At 40.4% G+C, this 21,448-nt stretch overlaps 1 protein-coding gene across 5 annotated transcripts in view; it reads right to left on the bottom strand.

Moving 5' to 3' along the window:
* The window catches only part of CEP128 (centrosomal protein 128), a 428,984-nt gene that overhangs the window by 284,174 nt on the left and 123,362 nt on the right, over nucleotides 1–21,448 (bottom strand). For 4 of the 5 annotated variants that reach the window (XM_043548662.1, XM_037900795.2, XM_043548660.1 and 1 more), the window contains 3 exons: nucleotides 19,975–20,325; nucleotides 7,490–8,140; nucleotides 2,511–2,675 (listed from right to left, as the gene is read on the bottom strand). In XM_043548662.1, the coding sequence (XP_043404597.1) occupies nucleotides 2,511–2,675; nucleotides 7,490–8,140; nucleotides 19,975–20,325 (1,167 nt within the window). The remainder of the gene's footprint in view (nucleotides 1–2,510; nucleotides 2,676–7,489; nucleotides 8,141–19,974; nucleotides 20,326–21,448) is intronic. The other variant, XM_043548663.1, reaches the window with a different exon arrangement.

Genomic DNA, 21,448 nt, shown 5'->3' on the forward strand with positions numbered 1-21,448 from the left:
TGAAACATCATGAAGATATTTAAGAAGCCAACTCAAAGAGTTCCTCCTACACAAGCAGTGAGGTCTTGAGCAGTCCAGGCAAACAACGCACATTACAACAAAATTTAAACTTGTTCTTCGTAATAATTTTAAAAACAATACTAGCTACCTATTTAATTTTAAAAACAGCAAAAAATATCCACCTCCCTTTCCATTTCTTATAAGAAGTCTTGAAGTTTAAATATCCTCAGCGTGATAGATATGCTTGCTTTGATCTGCTTAGCTCTTGGAAGTCCAGAGGCTCTGGGCTGCTGGCCCCGTTCCGCCCAGAGTCCCTAGGGACAGCTATGTCCACCATTAGGGAATTTTTTCCCCGAGAACCCCCCTGTAACATTTTGTGAACCCCCAGGGGTTCGCGAACCCCAGTTTGGGAACCACTATTCTAATTCATGTTTCCTTTTAAAGGTGAAAACCTTGCTGTCCCTCCAGTGCTTAAGATGGTATGAGATTCTTTTGAGATGTTTATCAGATACCATTGTTATGTGAATAGTGAAAAGCTTTACGTACAAATAAGATTATTTGATGCTATAACTGGTTACTAATGTAAGAAGCCATTTGAGTATAGAAATATTTATATTAATTGGGGAATTAGTTATCTTGCGACGCTTAAGCAACTCCTTACTAAACTCAAGAAGACAAGAACCACCTCTCCGAGAAGCATTAAGAGGAAAAGACAATTTTTTGATGACCATTTAAGTTAAAGATTTCCTTTAAGAATCACTTAAAAGTCTGAAAAGATTATTTTAAGAGCTGAAGATCTTTATATTGGAAAGCACTTAACTAATCTGAAGAATAAATTTCATGTTCTATTAAATCCCGAGGAAACTAAAGGGAGATCAGAAAATGAACTCAGTAAAAGAAAGAGTTAAAACTCTAACTTTAAAGATATGCTGAGAACTTTCCACCCCAAAAGACAAAGCTCACTACAACTCTGATGCATGTGTATTAGGAGACTGCATATTCATGAGCTGTAGATCTTGCCAAGACAACCAGAAGGGTGTTGAACCAATGACCCGAAGAAGAGTTCTGTGTAAGCTTGAAAGCTTGTCTCTCTCACCAACAGAAGCTGATCCACTAAAAGATATTACCTCACCCACCTTGTCTCTCTAAAATAGTGGAAGTCACATTACTGAATTGGCATTAAGAGAGACAATTAAGACTTAACCTATCATTTCTTGTTTCTTTAAACTACCAGTTTTTAGTAATTTTGAAAAAAATACTTGATGCTCAACCACTTAAAAACACTTCCTTTACCCCATACTAACCTTTTCCATTTGGTGAAATCACCATTATGGTTGAGAAGTTACTCCCACTACAAAGTTCACATTTTCAGACACTTACAGCTTTTCAAGAAAGTTATCCTTTGAATTGAAATTCCTCCTGTTTCTTTCTGAACTCAAAAGTGAGTTTTTCTTATAAAGTTGGGCAAAATTCCATTTGTCATGCTTCAAATAGTCAAGCATGAAAATATTTTAACCAAGTTATTTTTAATTCCTTTTATTGTGCTCAGATAACTTTATATTTATAAAACTTTTAAACTTTCCCTGGACTTCTTAGCATTATACAACGATTTAAGGACAAAGTGAAGAAGAATAATTTATCCACTCAAAGCAATAGAAGAGTTAGACACAGAGCGGTTAGTTACCCACATCAGAATCTGGGAGGATGCAATGACAGATATCTCTACTCTTGCAGAATGCCATCTTTGATGGCCACTTATGGTCAGGAACTCACTTTAACATACACCTCTACCCCGATATAATGCGACCAGATATAACACAAATTCATATAGAACGCGGTAAAGCAGTGCTCTGGGGGACAGGGCTGCACGCTCCGGTGGATCAGCGCATCAGCGTGTCTGGCTCCGACAAGCTGCTCTGAGCGGCGTGTTAAGGGTGCCGGGCCAGGGCCGAGGGGTTGGATAAGGGGCAGAGGGTCTTGGGGGACAGTCGAGGACAGGGAGCGGGGGGAAGGGGGGTTGAATGGGTTGGGAGTTCTGAGGGGTCAGTCAGGGGGAGGGAAGTGACTATTAATAACAGAAATGCTCGAGGTCAAAGAAAGTTCGATATAACGCAGTTTCACCTATAACACGGTAAGATTTTTTGGCTCCCGAGGACCGGGTTATATCTGGGTAGAGGCGTATTTGAAAGACAGTACTGTCAGCACCATTGTATAGTGCACACTAATACCAAGCCAGGGATTGGTACAATTTTGACTGGGGGAAGGCAGTTCCCTATTGAAATCACCAACACTTCTCTTGGAGGTGTGCTATGAAAGTATTTATCTCATGCAACCCTATTTACCTTATTTGATCTAACACAATCATAGCCTAAAGTAGCATGGCTGCAAGTGCTCTCCCAAAGCGTACATATATTATTTGGCAGTCTAAACCATCTAAATAGAATAGTGAAATTGGATGGATTCTGGCCCTTATATATCAGATGCCCAATAAGATTAGGATGCCTGTTTACCTTTTCCTCCAGTTCCTGTTTCACAAACTCATATTTCCATCTAAGTTTTGTGTTTTCCTCTTCACCCTGGGTTAACTCTTCTGTCAGCTTATCACATTCAGTTTTCATCTTCTCCACCTGTTGACGCTGAGCTTTTACTACATTTTTCTCATCTATAAGTTCTGTCTGATGGTAGTAGGAAAACAGAAGACATAATCAGTATAGAAGTTCTTTATGAACATTCCCAGATTGCTTAGCCCCAGATCCATGCAGAAAAGATTAGGGGAAGATACCAATATTTAATCAGTAAGACTTTGTTACACTTTTATTGGAATTAAATTTCTAAAAATAAGCATCAGCATTGTACATATATAAATATATAACATAGAAACTGGACAACTAAGCAATGCTTCTCTACTCATGATATGATTTCAACACTGGCCGCATAACAGTTAAAATATAAAGAAGGTTTTTCCATTACAAAGTGGATCTGTCATGCCATTTATCCACGACACAAGAGTAACAGCAAAACCAGTTCAATCAGCTAAAAAAAAATGCTGATGCCTGCAGTGTACTTTGTGGGATTCGGTAAGATCTTGCAAGATCCTGTACAATTTGATAGCTCTGTATGAAAAGCTCAATGTTTAAACAAATTAACATTCCATTACTGAAATTCATTCCACTACTAAAACACTAAAAATGTATTATTTCCTTTATCAGGATCAATGATACAGATTACTCCTATGCTTAAAGGGAAATGAATTAGATGATTTAATGGTCTTTTTCACCTAGAATTTCTAGAATTCTGTGATTTGAAAACTATTAGTAGGGACACTTGTACAAATAGAGACATAACTTTAGCCCCTTTAACTTTAGCTTTAAGGTTAATAGATTTTTTTTAGGTGGGGCAAATTGAATAAAATGGATTATCCTTTAGTGTAAAAATATTGAGACTTCTCCTTCCTGAAATAAGTAGAGTTGATGCAATGCAATAAAGATAATAGCAACTTGACTGGCACTGAGGGGTTTGAGAAATTCTGCAGAGAAAAATCTACATTACAAAAAAAATGCATAGAGCAAACAAGGAAACGACACTTGTTCCATATTGCCACTCTACTTGGGGAAGAATTATATTTTCATGGAGCCTGGGATTCAGGCACACAACAAACAAACTTGAAAAGTAAATTATCCCATCAGAGAAAGCAAGAATCCAATTCCATTTTACGTGCAAGCACAACATGGTGTCAACCTCTTATGTTCCCTACATGGCAACTGTATTAAAGATTTATACAGCTGGAGACAATCAAGGAGACAATCCCTTGCCAACATCAACTTGGTTTTCTGCATTCTACTAAATGTGAGAGTATCAGAGAACAAGGAGACACAAAGACTCTAGAGAAGAAAAATCAACATTTTCAATCATTTCTGAGACTGAAAAAGCAGGTATGATGTCAATTTATCAGACCTGAGATGACCCCATAACAGTAACTGGAGGAGGGGAAAAAAAGCCAAAAGCCATATCTGTGTGGTGTGTATGTAAATTACACTGTGTATATTCTTTAAGTAGTTATCACTGAGAATGTCTGTTATGTATGCAAGCTACATGTTGTTATTCTAAAAGTACAATAATTATTTTAGAAGCAGAAAGGGGACGGGAGGGATAAGAACTGACTGAGGACAGAGTCGAGACTCCTGGGCTCTATTTCTGAGTGTGTAATAGACTCACCAAGGGACTTTTGAGCAAGCCACTTAAATCCCTGGGCCTCGGCTTACTTGTGTTTAGAATGGAGACACTGGTAGTGACTACATGATTAAGGTAGCATTGCAATTTCTATTTAAAATAGAACTAAAAGCCTACTGCTTCTGCAGCATGGGAGCCCTTCAAGAACTGATGCCTCAGTGCAGAGACAGAGGGCTCCTCCCAAGCACAAGTCTCTCTCTCTCACACACACACTCCAGCCTGCCGCATGCCAGGTTCCCTCATATAAACACACACACACACAACATTTCCCATGCACCAGTGCCTCTCCTGCTACACACACACTACTACTCACTACTCCTGCTACTCACTCCCCATTTATCTAACACACCATACAGCAGCTCCATGGAAGCCAAAGAGGATGGAGGAGGGGGAAAGGAGGAAGAAGTCAGTGGTTAAGTAGAGGGAACATGGGAGGGAACAGCAAGAATGTGAAGGGTGCTGGTAAAACTGGATTCTGCAGAGGCAGCATGAAAAAATTAAGTTTCTGTTCTATTCAGGTTCTTATACCAAGCCTCTTACTGCAATATCTGCACTGTGGGTTTGAACTGCCTGGATTGAGGAAAACAGTCACCAGGAGCTCCATTCTGAGGAATTTAGCACCTAGAACACACACACACCTCTTCCCTCCGCTCCCTCCATTAACAGTCATCTACCTATTTTAAGGTTTTATACTGCTATCTATCACTAATATCTGAACACCTTCCATATCAACCAACCCTTAAGCATAACTTTCAAAATTTGGCACAGCAAGCATTAACCATATACTTCAAATTACCACCAATTCAAATTTCTAAGCAAGGAAAAAAATATCCATTTCTAACTACTCCACATGGCTAAAGTTAGAAGTTGCACATTGTGTATAAAGAAAGAAGGAACCATGCATGTTACAGGAGGTTGATGAGGGTAAGGTTACTTGGAGTAGGCAAAATCAGGGTTGTAGGTTGCAAAAGATAGCTGAAGATTTAACTAGGAATGTCCTGGCTTTTTTATGGTTGCATTGATACAATATTCATTTAAGAGGCCTGTTTTTGTTTTTTAACAAAAAAAATATTCAGTTTGGGAAGAGTATGTTTAAGTTTAATGTACTACATGTTTCAGACATACCCCTTACCCAGAACAGCTTACTGTCTACAAACTATTTTGTAAACCACTGTGTACACTGGTAGCACTTCGGAAATGCTTATTAATAAACACAAATTATTCTTATCCTACACTAGTTTACACCAATAAAAAATGTAATAGATGACTGATCATATGGCTGCAAAGTCAAATGTTGAAAATTAATAAGGCTGTTTAGAGTATCCATTTCAGTTTAAATACTCTTAGGTTTTATTCAGATCAGCCTTATGAAATATAAAATACTTTTGTTTTCTTCCTTTTTAATCATATAGCCTGGAGTCAGCAGCAAATGAGTTGCACTAAAAATGTGAACTTGTTTCTAAATAAATGTAACAATCTGCTTCATAAAATATTTTTACGGTAGTTATTGGGTGTTTTTTTTTTTTGTAAATGATATGGAAATCGTACACTCTGGAAATGCTTTAAAATACAAGGAGTCATAAAAACTAATCTTTGCAAATTCAACATGCTACTGTGATTCATATTCAGAAACTGTTCCTGGAGTGCCTGTGATACTGTTTCAGCTATTGTGCAATACACATACTTCAAGAAATGCAGCATCTCTGGGACATGATAGGTCCACAGTATAGCAGGGGTAACAGTGATAAAGACAGTAGTCAGAGAGGTTAGTATCAAAGTGTTAGAACTCCAATGCTTTACACACCCCGTTCTATGCAGTCAACAATCTAATTTACCAAAGTTACTTTTGTCCTAATGAGGGCTTTTGTCTTAAAGCTACTATGGACACAATAGGGCTTCACCCAGATCTTTCAACCTCTATACCTCTGAAATATGTCCTGTTTTAGGTTATTTATCATCATATCTACTGTGACAAAGTTCCTGCTCTACCTTGGTGAGTCTTGCGCTTATTGGCGGATTTGCTCGCCTTGGAGCTTCACGGCAGCCCTCAGCTTGGCCGTTTTTCTGAACCCACAGTCCAGGTCGATGACTCCTGTGTCTGACCAGGAGTTGGGAGGATTTGGGGGGAACCCGGGCCCGCCCTCTACTCCGGGTTCCAGCCCAGGGCCCTGTGGAATGCAGCTGTCTAGAGTGCCTCCTGGAACAGCTGTGCAACAGCTACAACTCCCTGGGCTACTTCCCCATGGCCTCCTCCCAACACCTTCTTTATCCTCACCATAGGACCTTCCTTCTGGTGTCTGATAATGCTTGTACACCTCAGTCCTCCAACCGTCCACATTCTCACTCTCAGCTCCTAGTGCCTCTTACTCCCAGCTCCTCACACGCACACCACAAACTGAAGTGAGCTCCTTTTTAAACCCAGATGCCCTGATTAGCCTGCCTTAATTGATTCTAGCAGCTTCTTGATTGGCTGCAGGTGTTCTAATCAGCCTGTCTGTCTTAATTGTCTCCAGAAGGTTCCTGATTGTTCTGGAACCTTCCTTGTTACATGGGTGTACCCCCCTCCCTCCCAACCACCCACCCCACAGCCGTGCCCATCTTGTCGGGCACTCTCAGGAGAGGGAGGGTCGGTGACCCTGGGCGCGGCACTAGGTAACTCGAGGGGGTGGAAGACCACGAGTGTCGAGGAAGCCCCCCCGCTCTAGGCCACCAGGTAACTCAGGAGGGTGGAAGACCACGAGTGTCGAGGAAGCCCCCCCGCTCTGGGCCTGGGCTAACCTGAACACCTCTCCCTCCTGAAAGCTGTTGTGTTATATCTTTTGATTGCGTTGTTTTGTTGCTAAGTTTTTCTTTATCTTTTTGTAATTTCTGTAACTGTTACAAATAAACTTCTTTTCTGTTTCAAAAAAAAAAAAAAACCTTCCTTGTTACCTTACCCAGGGAAAAGGGACCTACTTAGCCTGGGGCTAATATATCTGCCTTCTATTACTCTCCTATAGCCATCTGGGCCGACCCTGTCACACTACCTTTACTGGAACTCCAGAATTCTTCTTAAAAGGCTTCAGTGATCATGCAGAAGCAGTCCCTAATTTGCTATAATCCATTTCAACCAGACTAAATATGCATGAACCCCTTTATTGTTAGCTTTATCTTTTCTACAGTGTTCAGAAATACATAAAAATCTTTCAAAGTCCATGCTTTGTTAAGTTCATGGCCTAATAGAAAAAAAAAATCAACAGCAGAATTCAGCAAAAGTTACCTTCAGCCTCCTAATGTGGTTCTCTGCCTCATCCTTTTCTTGCCTAAAGAGCTTTATTAGCTCTTGAACATTTCTCTCATGCTTTGTTTTCACATTCTGCAACTCTGATCTAAGATCTGCCAGCTCCTGTTGGTGAACATCTCTCTCCATCTTCAGCTGCCAACTAGTTGTAGTCATCTCTTCTTGCTTAGACTCCTGATGTTTCTGAAGGTCTGAAAAGTTCTTGAGAATCTCTTTCTTGGCTTTCTCTTCCTCTGCTATTCTGTTTGTCAGCTCTGCTCGAATAGCACTTAAGTTTTTTATATCTTCTTGCATCTCTAAGAATCTTTCCTGGTCTTTTTCATTGATCGTGTTAGCTGTTTCAAGCTCTTCCTCTAAACGTTCTTTTTCATTTCTCATCTGGTTCTGTACCAGAATCTGCTTTTGCAACTCACTCTCCAGTTTATTTGCTGTATCTTGGACTTCCCTGATCTCTTGCTCAAGAACTATCTGTTGAGACTTGGTTTCACTGAGCTTCACCTCCTTACAGTGGAGTTCCTCTTCTTGCTGGGCCCTCTTTGTAAGCACATCACTCAGCTCCTTTCGAAGGTTTTCTATTTGATGTATAGCAGAGAGAAGCTGAGCCTTCAAGTCATCCTTTTCTTTAAGGACCTAGGTAATATGAAAAAAAGATTATTACCTAAAAATTCATTAGATCAAAATTTGGTGCAAACTATGCTGTTTGGAAGCAAGAAACAAACTTTATACTGTGAGACAAGAAAATGTTTACAGATTATGGCCCTGATTCAAAGGTACTTGGGAGTTTAGCTAACTTTAAACTTGCAAGTAGTCGCGCTGAGTCAATGGGACTAATCAAAAGCTTAAGGATAGGCACGTGCTTAAGTAACTCACTGAACAGGGGCCAATTTGAGTCAATCTTCCATTTTTCCCATCCTCTTTGCAGTCTGAAATATACTGCTTTCTACGGGATAGTACTATGGAAGAAAAAGAAATAAACAGCAACAAGGCAGAGAAACTACCTTATGGGCACCTGAATATTTATCCTTCAGTATTTTGGCTTGCCCGGGATGCTGTTTGATCAATAATTTTACACAGCCCCTGTTTCTTCTTCCAGTATCTGTTTGCGTTATAAAATAATTTTTAAAAATTCCTTTCCCAAAGTATATGGGAACTTACGATACTTTCTGCTATTAATAAGGAGTGTCATTATATTCATGGACCAAGATGAGACAATGATAAGGGCCTGCATGAGATTTCCCTATATTACATTATATCCACTACTGGATTTTTTAATTCTTAAAAGTAGTGAAGGAGATTTGTTTATGTTTGACAGTAAACTATACTGACTGTTTCCAAAGAGGCTACCAAATATCAATACAAGAGTCTACTTATAAATAAAACATATGTTAAATATGGATTTAAAAATAGAGTAGCAACCATAGCAGTTTTTATCTGGGAGTGCATCAGTGTTCTAGCCTTTCTAAAACTGCATGTTGACTGCAGGACTGTATTCAAGAACAATAATTTAGCGCTTATCCTAAATCCTTTTCAAGTATTTAAAATGGTGATTGCTTGCATTAACTTTAAAAATGTGTACTTATATTTCTACGTTTTATATGTATTATACACTTTCTCATTGTCGAGACAATATATGAAAGCTAAGAAGAAAAGGAATAACAATTTAAAAATTCTAGAAAATGAAACAACATCCTATGGAAGGCTAACCACATGGCCAAGACGTTGTTAAACTATCCTGATAACTCAGCAGAAAATTACATCTAGGGAAGCCTGCTACAACCAATGTGCAAATGCAGCTTGCAAATATTTGGAAAAACTCAGATAACTGCAAATTATGTTCAGAATTCAAGTTTGATATTTTTCAATCATCACTTTCAACAAATGTATCAAAAGCAAGGACTTCATGCCGTATTTTAAAAAAATCCCAGTTTATCTGAGACACTAGATTATTATGTCTGTAAATTTTTAAAGATGCCCAAATTATTTTCAGCTAGTTCCCTGAAGCTCATGATAAATGCTGTATCTAGGTTTCTAAAACCCTCAGATGCAAAGTGTGTGTGTGTCACTATTTAAAAAAAAAAAAAACATACAAGATATTTGTGTTTTGTCCCCATAATGACATGCAGTTTATTTTATATTATATATCCACTAGTAAAAAAATTTTTTCAGATGTCACACACATCTGTCAAACTTGTTAGCAAGGTGCTGATAACCTCTAATGTGGAAAACAAGATTTAAACAGATTTTTAAATAAGGATAAAACCATACCAGTACCATTTAGCATCTTTATGCACCTTTAATGGGGAAAATTTAAAACTCAAAAGAGAAAAATCCAAGTCAGACAACCTTAAATACAATATCTGTAGGAAGATTCAATCTCATTACAGCACTATTTGAGTTGCCATCACAAAGATTGTGCTTATCTATCCTTTTATACAAAAACTAGTTTTGTGGGCTTGTAACTGAGCTTCAAACCTCCTTCTTTCCTTTTTCTTTTTCATGTATTCAACTCCCATACTGTTCTTCACTGTTTGCTCTATCTCCGTCTTTATTTTAAAATATCAAAACATACATTATTCACTTTCGATACAACTCATGTTATCTTTGTTTTAACCCTCATCCTTCCTTTCTCTATTGTTTTCCTTTGTCTAGATTAACTGTTCTACATTGATTTCATTTAAATTTTTAAGCTTCTCAGGGTAGGGAAATTTTTTTTAAATTTGAGTAAAGCCCTATCCTATTGTGCTTTATAAATGTGAATAATAATTGTAATACCTAGTTATTGCTGTTCCTCAACAGATCTCAGTGTTTTACAAAGGATGGAAATATCATTATACCCTTTTTACAGATGGGAAAACTAAAGCACGCGGGTTAATGACTTGCCCAAGGTCACCCAGCAGGTGAGCAGCAGAGCCAGGAATAGAAATCAGATTTCCTGAGTCCAAATCCACTGCTCTGTCCTCTATACCACACCCTATGATGCTATTTTGTACAAAGACATGGCATCAGGACTCTGGTCTAATGGTTACAGTGGGAAACTGGTAGTTTGATTCCCTCATTCGCCAATTGACTTGTGACCCTGAGCAATTCATTTAGCCTTTCTAGGTCACAAATTTTCTCCAGCTATAAAATTGGGATACTACTTTCCTGACAGAGCTGTTGATTAGCATGTATAAAGCAGCTTTAAAATCTTCACAGAAATTTTCTAGATCTGGTTTCAGCCCAAAGGTGTAGGGCTTTTTTGGACCATTTGGAAAGGCTTAGCTGCTTTTAGTGCACGGAGAGTGAAGTAAGTGAGAGCTGTTTGGTGCTGTCAAGGTTCCTTCCCCGCTCTGAACTCTAGGGTACAGATGTGGGGACCTGCATGAAAGACCGCCTAAGCTTATTCTTACCAGCTTAGGTTAAAAACTTCCCCAAGGTACAAACTTTGCCTTGTCCTTGAACCCTAAGCTGCCACCACCACCCGTGTTAAAACAAAGAACAGGGAAAGAGCCCGCTTGGAGATGTCTTCCCCCAAAATATCCCCCCAAGCCCTACACCCCCTTTCCTGGGGAAGGCTTGATAACAATCCTCACCAATTTGTACAGGTGAACACAGACCCAAACTCTTGATTTTTCATTGTTCTTAAGATCCAATCAGGTTCTTAAAAGAAGAATTTTAATTAAAGAAAAGGTAAAAAAATCACCTCTGTAAAATCAGGATGGTAAATATCTTACAGGGTAATCAGATTCAAAACATAGAGAATCCCTCTAGGCAAAACCTTAAATTACAAAAAGACACAAAAACAGGAATATACATTCCATCCAGCACAGCTTATTTTACCAGCCATTAAACAAAAGAAAATCTAACTCATGTTCTAGCCAGATTACTTACTAACTTAACAGGAGTTGTAAGGCTGCATTCCTGATCTGTTTCATCATACAGACAGACGAACCCTTTGTTTCTTCCCCCCCGCCCCACTCCAGATTTGAAAGTATCTTGTCCCCTCATTGGTCATTTTGGGTCAGGTGCCAGCAAGGTTATCTTAGCTTCTTAACCCTTTACAGGTGAAAGGGTTTTGCCTCTGGCCAGAAGGGATTTTATAGCACTGTATACAGAAAGGTGGCTACCCTTTCCTTTATTTTTATGACAGGTGCCCATCATTTTTTGAAAATCTAGCTATTTATGTAGATACCTACATATGCATTTCAGAGCCTAACTTTAGGTAGTATGTTTTTTGTTTTTTTAATTTTGGACAAAATGCTGAAATTTTAACAGGAGATAGCTGTCTTCAGAGAAGGTTGCCTTACTGTTCTATGGAAAGTTGGTTCTATGGAAATTTTTTCAACTTATTCATCCTCAGAACCACTACTAAAAAACAGCCAGGAAATGCCTGTTAAGATTGCATGAAGAACCTTTACTCTAGCTATATACATTACATTACTGTCTTTAATAACGTATGTACATGCACAAAAGCTCCATCTTATACTATTTCTCAAAACCTCCAAAACAGCTTTAAAAGTATTTACAACTTCGTAAGTTTCATCTTGTATAGTGCACAGGGCTTTCATAGATCTTTCTAGCACAGACAATACAATACACATGTAATATATGTGTCTATGGTTGTGGGCAAATCATACAACACAGAAAGTGTGTGTGTTGTGATACTAAAAGACCAAAGGGCAGCAGGAGAGCTATATAAATTCAATGGGAGCTATATAAGCCCCAGGATGATCAGGGCCTTATTCCCCATGGATTGAGGAGAGGTTACTACAGGTTAATTAAAGCACCTGGAGCCAATTAAGACCAGGCCAGAGACCTAATTTAAAAAACCCTATTCAGTCAGACAAGAGGAGGGAAAGAACTGACTGTAGTTTGGAGGAGTACCAGGGGAAGAGAAACCCTGCCTGAGCAGAGGGACTCTCCCACACAGAGGACCAAGAGAAACCCTGCCCAAGGGGAAAGAGGGTAAGGAGCCAGTGAAACTGAAGGGGCTGGGACCTGGAGTAGGGGACGGACCCGGGTCCCTTCCCCGTTCCCCTTCTCTCCCTCACCAGGGCACTAGTGGAGGCATCAATGCCCAAGAATAAGGGCAAGGGGCGGCGCACTGACCCACCACACCAAGGAAAAGCACGGGACTCATTACAATAGTGTCAGCCATTTGCCACAGTGCTCATATTAACGATTGCATTGTAATGCACACATACAACAGGGAAGAGTTAAAGTTCTATGTGCAATCTTTGATCTGGCTTTTCCTCAACTTTAAATCTTAGGCTGAACCCATCCAACCGTAACGTTCTGTTAAAGCGGTTTGCTGATGGACAAATGTGGTTTGATCACATTTCAATTATTTCAGGTTACATGTTTGTTTTTTCTACTTTTATTATTCAAAACACATTTTACTGAGACCAAGGCCTATTATACTGACCAAAATTGGGCTCTGAGGTAGCACTGAGCATTCTCTGTCTCAGGTACTTGGTTGGCTGGTTTCTGCTCACAAGCTCAGGGTCTAATTGATATCCATATGGGGGGGTCAAGGAGGAGGCTTTTCCCAGGACAGACTGGCAGTGACTTTGAGAGGTTTTGGTCTTCCTCTGCAGTGTGTGGTTCTGTGTCACTTGCCAGGATTATTTGGGTGTATCTCATAATCATTTGCCTGTCATTGGCGGGACCTCGGGCACTAGTGCACCTCAGTCCCTCTTATTCTCTGCCCCTGGCACATAACAGTCTACGTTTCTGTGAGCTGTAATACTTTGGTTTAATTTTGGTTTGGGGGTTAATGTGAGAATCCTGGGTGGCCTGTGATATACAGGCGGTCAGACTAGATGACCTCATGGTCCCTTCTGGCCTTAAAATCTATGACTCTATAATTGCAATTACAATGCTAATTTTTTCAGCCAATTACTGAAAGATGAAAATTTCATTAATCATAGCACTCTAAGCACGTAACCACACTCTCCTTGGGTTGTAATTCCACCAGCACTGAAAAATTGCATAGAGTGAGATGATAATGAAAACTTGGAAGGGAGAACGCCAAAAAAAAATCCCAAGTGCTGCAAGAAATTGGGTTGACGACTCAAGAGGTAGTGCTGTTCCTTCTAAATCAGCCACCAATCCCGCAAAGTGAAAATAAGGAAAGCTATGCTGCTGTGTTTCAGAGGAGATGTAAAACCAAGTTGCAATGTACTCAGCCATAATTCTCTACCCTGTACTCCTAGAATTTCTTACTATTACTACCACCAGTAGGAGCTCCAATGAAGACCAGCCACCACTATTATAATCAGTGTCACCTAACTCTGCTCAGAGCATTCTTGTCCAGCACCACCAGTTTATATTTCAGAAACAGAGTATTCAATCCTCTCTCCAAACTTCCTGAATAAAGGATGTTCAAATCCACTAAAAATAGTGAAAAAAATTACCTGTGACATAGCCAACCAGAGCCCACTACCCATCACCTCCAGAGTTTCAGTCAGTATGGCCTTACACAGATCCTAGTGTTAGACAGACATTGAAAAAGCCCACACTATACCACTCACATCTGACAAAGACACAACACAGAGCTGAATGTAATGCACATGGATCGTTGCACCACAGCCCATTTGGTCTTGTATCTTCTCTAGAAGAATCACACAGTGATCACTGGCTCCATGTCTACTTGGCAGCCGGTATCAAGCGGAGTGCCCCAAGGGTCGGTCCTGAGGCCGGTTTTGTTCAATATCTTCATTAATGATCTGGAGGATGGCGTGGATTACACCCTCAGCAAGTTCGCAGATGATACTAAACTGGGAGGAGAGGTAGATATGCTGGAGGGTAGGGATAGGATACAGAGGACCCTAGACAAATTAGAGGATTGGGCCAAAAGAAATCTGATGAGGTTCAACAAGGACAAGTGCAGGGTCCTGCACTTAGGACGGAAGAATCCCATGCACTTCTACAGACTAGGGACCAAATGGCTAGGCAGCAGATCTGCAGAAAAGGACCTAGGGGTTACAGTGGATGAGAAGCTGGATATGAGTCAACAGTGTTGCCAAGAAGGCCAATGGCATTTTGGGATGTATAAGTAGGGGCATTGCCAGCAGATCGAGGAATGTGATCTTTCCCCTCTGTTTGACATTGGTGAGGCCTCATCTGGAGTACTCTGTCCAGTTTTGGGCCCCACACTACAAGAAGGACGTGGACAAACTGGAAAGAGTCCAGGGGAGGGCAACAAAAATAATTAGGGGACTGGAACACATAACTGATGAGGAGAGGCTGAGGGAACTGGGATTGTTTAGTCTGCAGAAGAGAAGAATGAGGGGGGATTTGATAGCTGCTTTCAACTACCTGAAAGGGGGGTTCCAAAGAGGATGGATCTAGACTGTTCTCAGTGGTAGCAGATGACAGAACAAGGAGTAATGGTCTCAAGTTGCAGTGGGGGAGGTTTAGGTTGGATATTAGGAAGAACTTTTTGACTTGGAGGGTGGTGAAGTACTGGAATGTGTTACCTAGGGAGGTGGTGGAATCTCCTTCCTTTGAGGTTTTTAACATCAGGCTTGACAAAGCCCTGGCTGGGATGATTTAGTTGGGGATTGGTCCTGCTTTGAGCAGGGGGTTGGACTAGATGACCTCCTGAGGTCCCTTCCAACCCTGATATTCCATGATTCTATGAGCAGAAGGGGTGACAAAACAGAACTTCAAAGAACAATACAGCCCTCAGAGCAGATAAGCAATTACCAAAACCATCTTCTAAGTTACATTCTGCCTTGATTAAAAAACTCCCCTTGTAGTTTTAGTTTAAATTATTCTCCACCTCCCGTCCCGCTTTAATACTGCATTATGTTAATGATGCACACTGACCTTTTTTTTTTTTTGGTTTGGGTTTAAACATTTTTCTGCAGTGTAAGCAACCCAAATATTGGAGCAGAAGCTAATTTACAGCAGTCAAAAAGTGAAACTGATTAGTTCCTTTTCCCCATCTAAGCTGTGCACAGAAGTGCAAAAGGAAAAACAGTATTAGTGGTGAAAAGTAATTTTTTTTTTTTTTTTGCTTTAACAAGCTAAGGTTTTGTTAACAAATCATACCGATTTAGAGAGGAGACTGAAAAGCTTAGAGTATAAGTAATTAATATGGAGTCATAAGAAGGGCCATACTGGGTCAGACTAAAGGTCTATCTAGCCCAGTATCCTGTCTTCCGACAGTGGCCAATGCCAGGTGCCCCAGAGGGAATGAACAGAAAAGGTATTTATCAAGTGATCCATCCCATCGCCCATTCCCAACTTCTTGCAAACAAAGACTAGGGACACCATCCATGCCCATCCTGGCTCATAGACATTGATGGACCTATCCTCCATGAACTTATCTAATTCTTTTTTGAACCCCGTTACGTCTTGGCCTTCGTAACGTCTTCTGGCAAGGAATTCCACAGGTTGACTGTTTGTTGTGTGAAGACTTCCTTTTGTTTCTTTTAAACCTGCTGCCTATTCATTTCATTTGGTGACCCCTAGTTTATGCATTATAAGAAGGAGTAAATAACACTTCCTTATCTACTTTCTCCACACCAGTCATGATTTTATAGACCTCAATCATATGCCCCTTTAGTCGTCTCTTTTCCAAGATGAAAAGTCCCAGTCTTATTAATCTCTCCTCATACGGAAGCGATTCCATACCCCTAATCATTTTTGTTGCCCTTTTCTAAACCTTTTCCAATTCCAATATATCTTTTTGAGATGGAGCGACCACATCTGCATGCAGTATTCAAGATGTGGGCGTACCATGGATGTACATAGAGGCAATATGATATTTTCTGTCTTACTATCTATCCCCTTCTTAACAATGCCCAACATTCTGTTCACTTTTTTGACTGCTGCTGCACATTGAGTGGATGTTCTCAGAGAACTATCCACAATGACTCTGAGATCTCTTTCTTGAGTGGTAACAGCTAATTTAGATGCCATCATATTATATATATAGTTGGTATTAAGTTTTCCAATGTGCATTACTTTTAATTTCTCAACACTGAATTTCATCTGCCATTTTGTTATCCAGTCACCTAGTTTTGAGAGATCTTTTTGTAACTCAACACAGTCTGCCTGGGACTTAACTATCTTGAGTAGTTTTGTATCATCTGCAAATTTTGCCACCTCACTGCTTACTATTTTTTCCAGATCATTTATGAATATGTTGAATAGGACTGGTTCCAGTACAGACCCTGGGGGACACCACTATTTACCTCTCTCCATTCTGAAAACTGACCATTTATTCCTACCCTTTGATTCCTATCTTTTAACCAGTTACCAATCCATGAGAGGATCTTCCCTCTTATTCCATGACAGCTTACTTTGCTTAAGAGCCTTTGGTGAGGGATCTTGTCAAAGGCTTTCTGAAAAGCTAAGTACACTATATCCACTGGATCCCCCTTGTCCACGTGCTTGTTGACCCCCTGAAAGAATTCTAGTAGATTGGTGAGGCATGATTTCCCTTTGCAAAACCATGTTGACTCTTCCCCAACAAATTATGTTCATCTATGTGTCCGACGATTTTGTTCTTTACTATAGTTTCAACCAGTTTACCTGGTACTGAAGTCAAACTTACCGGCCTGTAATTGCCAGGATCACTTGTGGAGCTCTTTTTAAACATTGGCGTCATATTAGCTATCCTCCAGTCATTTGGTACAGAAGTGAATTTAAATGATAGGTTACAAACTATAGTTAGTCGTACTGAAATTTCACATTTGAGTTCCTTCAGAACTCTTGGGTGAATACCATCTGGTCCTGGTGACTTATCACAATTTAGTTTATCAATTTGTTCCAAAACCTCATAAGAACATAAGAATGTTCTCTTTTAAAGCCTCTTATAGTCCTAGCCTTCACAACCTCCTCAGGCAAGGAGTTCCTCAGGTTGACTGTGCGCTGTGTGAAGAAGAACTTCCTTTTATTTGTTTTAAACCTGTTGCCCATTAATTTCATTTCATGGCCCCTAGTTCTTATATAATGGGAACAAGTAAATAACTTTTCCTTATTCACTTTCTCCACACCACTCATGATTTTATATACCTCTATCATATCTCCCCTTAGTCTCTTCTTTTCCAAGCTGAAAAGTCCTAGCCTCTTTAATCTCTCCTCATATGGGACCCGTTCCAAACCCCTAATCATTTTAGTTGCCCTTCTCTGAACCTTTTCTGAACCTCCTCTAATGACACCTCAATCTGGGACAGTTCCTCAGATTCGTCACCTAAAAAGAATGGCTCAGGTTTGGTAATCGCTCTCACATCCTCAGCCGTGAAGACCCATGAAAAGAATTCATTTAATTTCTCTGAAATGGCCTTATTGTCCTGGAGTGCTCCTTTAGCATCTTGATCGTCCAGTGGCCCCATGGGTTCCTGCTTCTGATGTACTTAAAAAAATATTTGCTATTACTTTTGAGTCTTTGGCTAGCTATTCTTCAAATTCTTTTTTAGCCTTCCTAATTATATTTTTACACCTCATTTGTCAGAGTTTATGCTCCTTTCTATTTTCCTTACTAGGATTTAACTTCCTTTTTGCCTCTCACTGCTTCTTTTACTTTGTTGTTTAGCCACAGTGGCACTTTTTTGGTTCTCTTACTGTGTTTGGCGTATACATTTAATTTGAGATATATATTTAAGTTGAGCCTCTATTATGGTGTCTTTAAAAAGTTTCCATGCAGCTTGCAGGGATTTCACTTTTGGTACTGTACCTTTTAATTTCTGTTTCACTAACTTCCTCATTTTTATGTAGTTCCCTTTTCTGAAATGATATGGTACAGTGTTGGGCTGCTGTGATGTTTTCTCCACCACAGGGATGTTAAATTTAATTATATTATGGTCACTATTACCAAGCTGTCCAGCTATATTCACCTCTTAGACCAGATCCTGTGCTCCACTTAGGACTAAATCAAGAATTTCCTCTCCTCTTGTGGGTTCCAGGACTAGCTGCTCCAAGAAGCAGTCATTTAAGGTGTCAAGAAACTTTATCTCTACATCCCGTCCTGAGGTGACATGTACCCAGGCAATATGGGGATAGCTGAAATTCACCATTATTATTGCGTTATTTATTTTCGTAGCCTCTTTAATCTACTTGATCATTTCACAGTCTCCATCATCATCCTGGTCAGGTAGTCAGTAATATATCTCTACTGCTATATTCTTCTTATTTGAGCATGGAATTACTATCTATAGAGATTCTACGGTACAGTTTGGTTCATTTAAGATTTTTACTTCATTTGATTCTGTGCTTTCTTTCACATATAGTGCCATTCATCCACCAGCACGACTTGTTTTGTCCTTCCAATATATTTCTTACCCTGGTATTACTGTGTCCCATTGATTATCCTCATTCCACCAAGTTTCTGTGATGCCTATTATATCAATATCCTCATTTAATACAAGGGACTCTTGTTCACCCATATTATTTAGACTTCTAGCATTATAGGTATATAAGCACTTTTAAAACTTGTCACTTTTTAGCTGTCTGCCATTACATGATGTAATTGAATGGGACTTTTTTTCATTTGCTGTTTCTCATCAGATCCTATCTGTATTTTATCATCTTCCATCCTTTCCCCCTTACTAGGACATAGAGAATCTCCATTAATAGCTCCTCCCCTAAGGGATGCCTCTGTCTGAACCACATGCTCCTCTGCACCTGTCAGCTTTCCCCCAGTCCTTAGTTTTAAAACTGTTCAACAACTTTTTTAAGTGCCAGCAATCTGGTTCCATTTTGGTTTAGGTGGAGCCAATCCTTCCTGTGCAGGCTCCCCTTTTCCCAAAAGTTTGCCCAGTTCCTATTAAATCTAAACCCCTCCTTTTCCTTCTAGGCTGACATTATGAATCCAGCATAGGTCAACAGAAAGTCATTAGTATCTGCCATGAAGGATGATTGCCATGCAAAAAGGGCATAAGGATGGGTAAAAAGAAAAGGATTATCCTTAAGGGTTCTCAGAGTAATGTGCGCATGTTACCTCCTATGCTTCAGGACACCAAGAAGGAATTTCCCTGCTTCCCTCCATGTACACAGTTATACTACTGACCAAGCACATTAGAATAGCGCACTTGCCTTTCTCCAAAACTTTAGGCATTGGCTGATACCAGAGGCTGGATACCAGATTTGATGGATTATTCATCTGCTTTGGTATGTCAAATTGTATGGTCCTGTGATGTGAAGGGCTAATCTTCAGAGGTGGGAGAGGCATCTACATGGGGCTACGGAGATATATAAACAACTATACCTTTTAATTAAATATTACTATTAATTATCAATCATCTAATAATGTAAATTCTCTACCCACCAATACTAAGACTTTATAACTTATTTCCATCTGAATTCAAGTAAACACAGTCTGTCTATATCTTATTGATATACCAGTTTTTTGGTTTGTGGCCTATGTAAAGTCACAGTGCAGTGGTTAGATGGCAGGTGCATATGTCACATCCTCATCTCTACTTCTAAAATAAAAAGGGAAAGGAGAGGAAAAATAAAGGCTCTGCTCTTACCTGATTGCTCTTGTCCATCAGCTGATTGATGGTTTCATTCTGTTTCACCATATCACGTTCCAGTTTCTTATATTTTAGCTTCCAGTGTCGAATGGATTCCTGAGCTTTCACTTTCAACTCTTCTTTCTTCTTCTCAGTCTCTAGCCTAAGGGTCTCAGACTGCCTGAATTCAGCAAGGTACCGATCTGCTTCCTTAGTAGACTCTTCAAGTTGCTGGGCCAGCTCAGCAGTTTGGAGTTCAGTTTGCCTACGTTCACTCTCACAGGCCTTGTAGCAGCTCTGTATCTCCTTCAGCTGGTCCAGCATCCTTTGCTGCTGCTTCTCCCTGTTTTCCAAGTCAGATGTTAACACCTGTATACAAACATATCGTATTATAAAAGTACAGTCCTTAGAGATACACAATATGAAATAGTAGTAAAGCAACATACAGTGTAGCTTATGAATAAATCACTTTCCAATTTATAGATGATGTGCAACAACTTAGAAGATCATTGTAACTAAAGATGGAAAAACCTGTTATATCACAGAATACATCTCCCTATAATGGCAACTCTTAGTGCTCCAACAGAGGGCACAAACAGTACATTTATATTATCTTGAATTTTACTGTAAGTACCTGGAATTCAAACAGTCCCCTTTTGGTGCTTAAAATCCTGGCTTAAGTTTTGTGACTCAGGCCAATATCTAATACTTAATCACAAGTCAGATATTCCCTCACCCAACCACCTGTTCCTGAATGTTTCATAAGCAGACAAAAAAAGTTTTAAAAGGGTTGTAGCAGAGTGGTCACTCGCTCCTGCCTTAAAAGGCTTAAAACAGCCCAGGGAGAGGGCTTTGGCAGGGAAGGAAGAGCGGGGCTGATTGGGAGAAGCAGCCTCAGCTGGGGGCCACGCCCCAGTCAGGCCACGGCTGGCTTAATCAGGGCCCTGCTGGCCCTTATAAGAGGGCAGTGGGCCAGGAGCACACAGAGTCTCCTCTAGCTGTGGGGGAGACAAGCCTGGCTGCTGGAGAGCGTACCAGGGTACCTGAGGTGAAGCAGGGCTGGGGAAGGCCAGAGGGGTGGGGAGGCTCCAGACTGGAAAAGCCCCAGGCTGCAGGACTGGCAGATGGCCTAAGACAGGGTACTGGGGTTGCAACAGGGCAGCCCAAGAGTAGGTGGAGGCATCAGGTCCAAACCCCACCTTGCCTATGACGACTGGCTTATACAGACTGCAGTCGGCCCCAGTGAAAGGGGGCTAGATGGTGACTGGCAGTAGCCCATTGGCTGAGGCAATGTGGGGATAGAAGGTGGGGGGTTTCCCGAGGAGGGGAGACCCAGATCTGTGGGGTATTGCCTGGAGGGGCAGCACCCCAGGTAAAAGGACACCGGGGTCCGGGAGGGACACAGGGGCCAGTGATGGTAAGACACTGTCAGAGGGTACTCCGGAGCTGGTAAAAAGAGCTAATTCCCAGACAGCCAGTAGGAGGTGCTGCT

This window comes from Chelonia mydas, chromosome 6 (genome assembly GCF_015237465.2).
Source record: "Chelonia mydas isolate rCheMyd1 chromosome 6, rCheMyd1.pri.v2, whole genome shotgun sequence".
Lineage (NCBI taxonomy): Eukaryota > Metazoa > Chordata > Testudines > Cheloniidae > Chelonia > Chelonia mydas.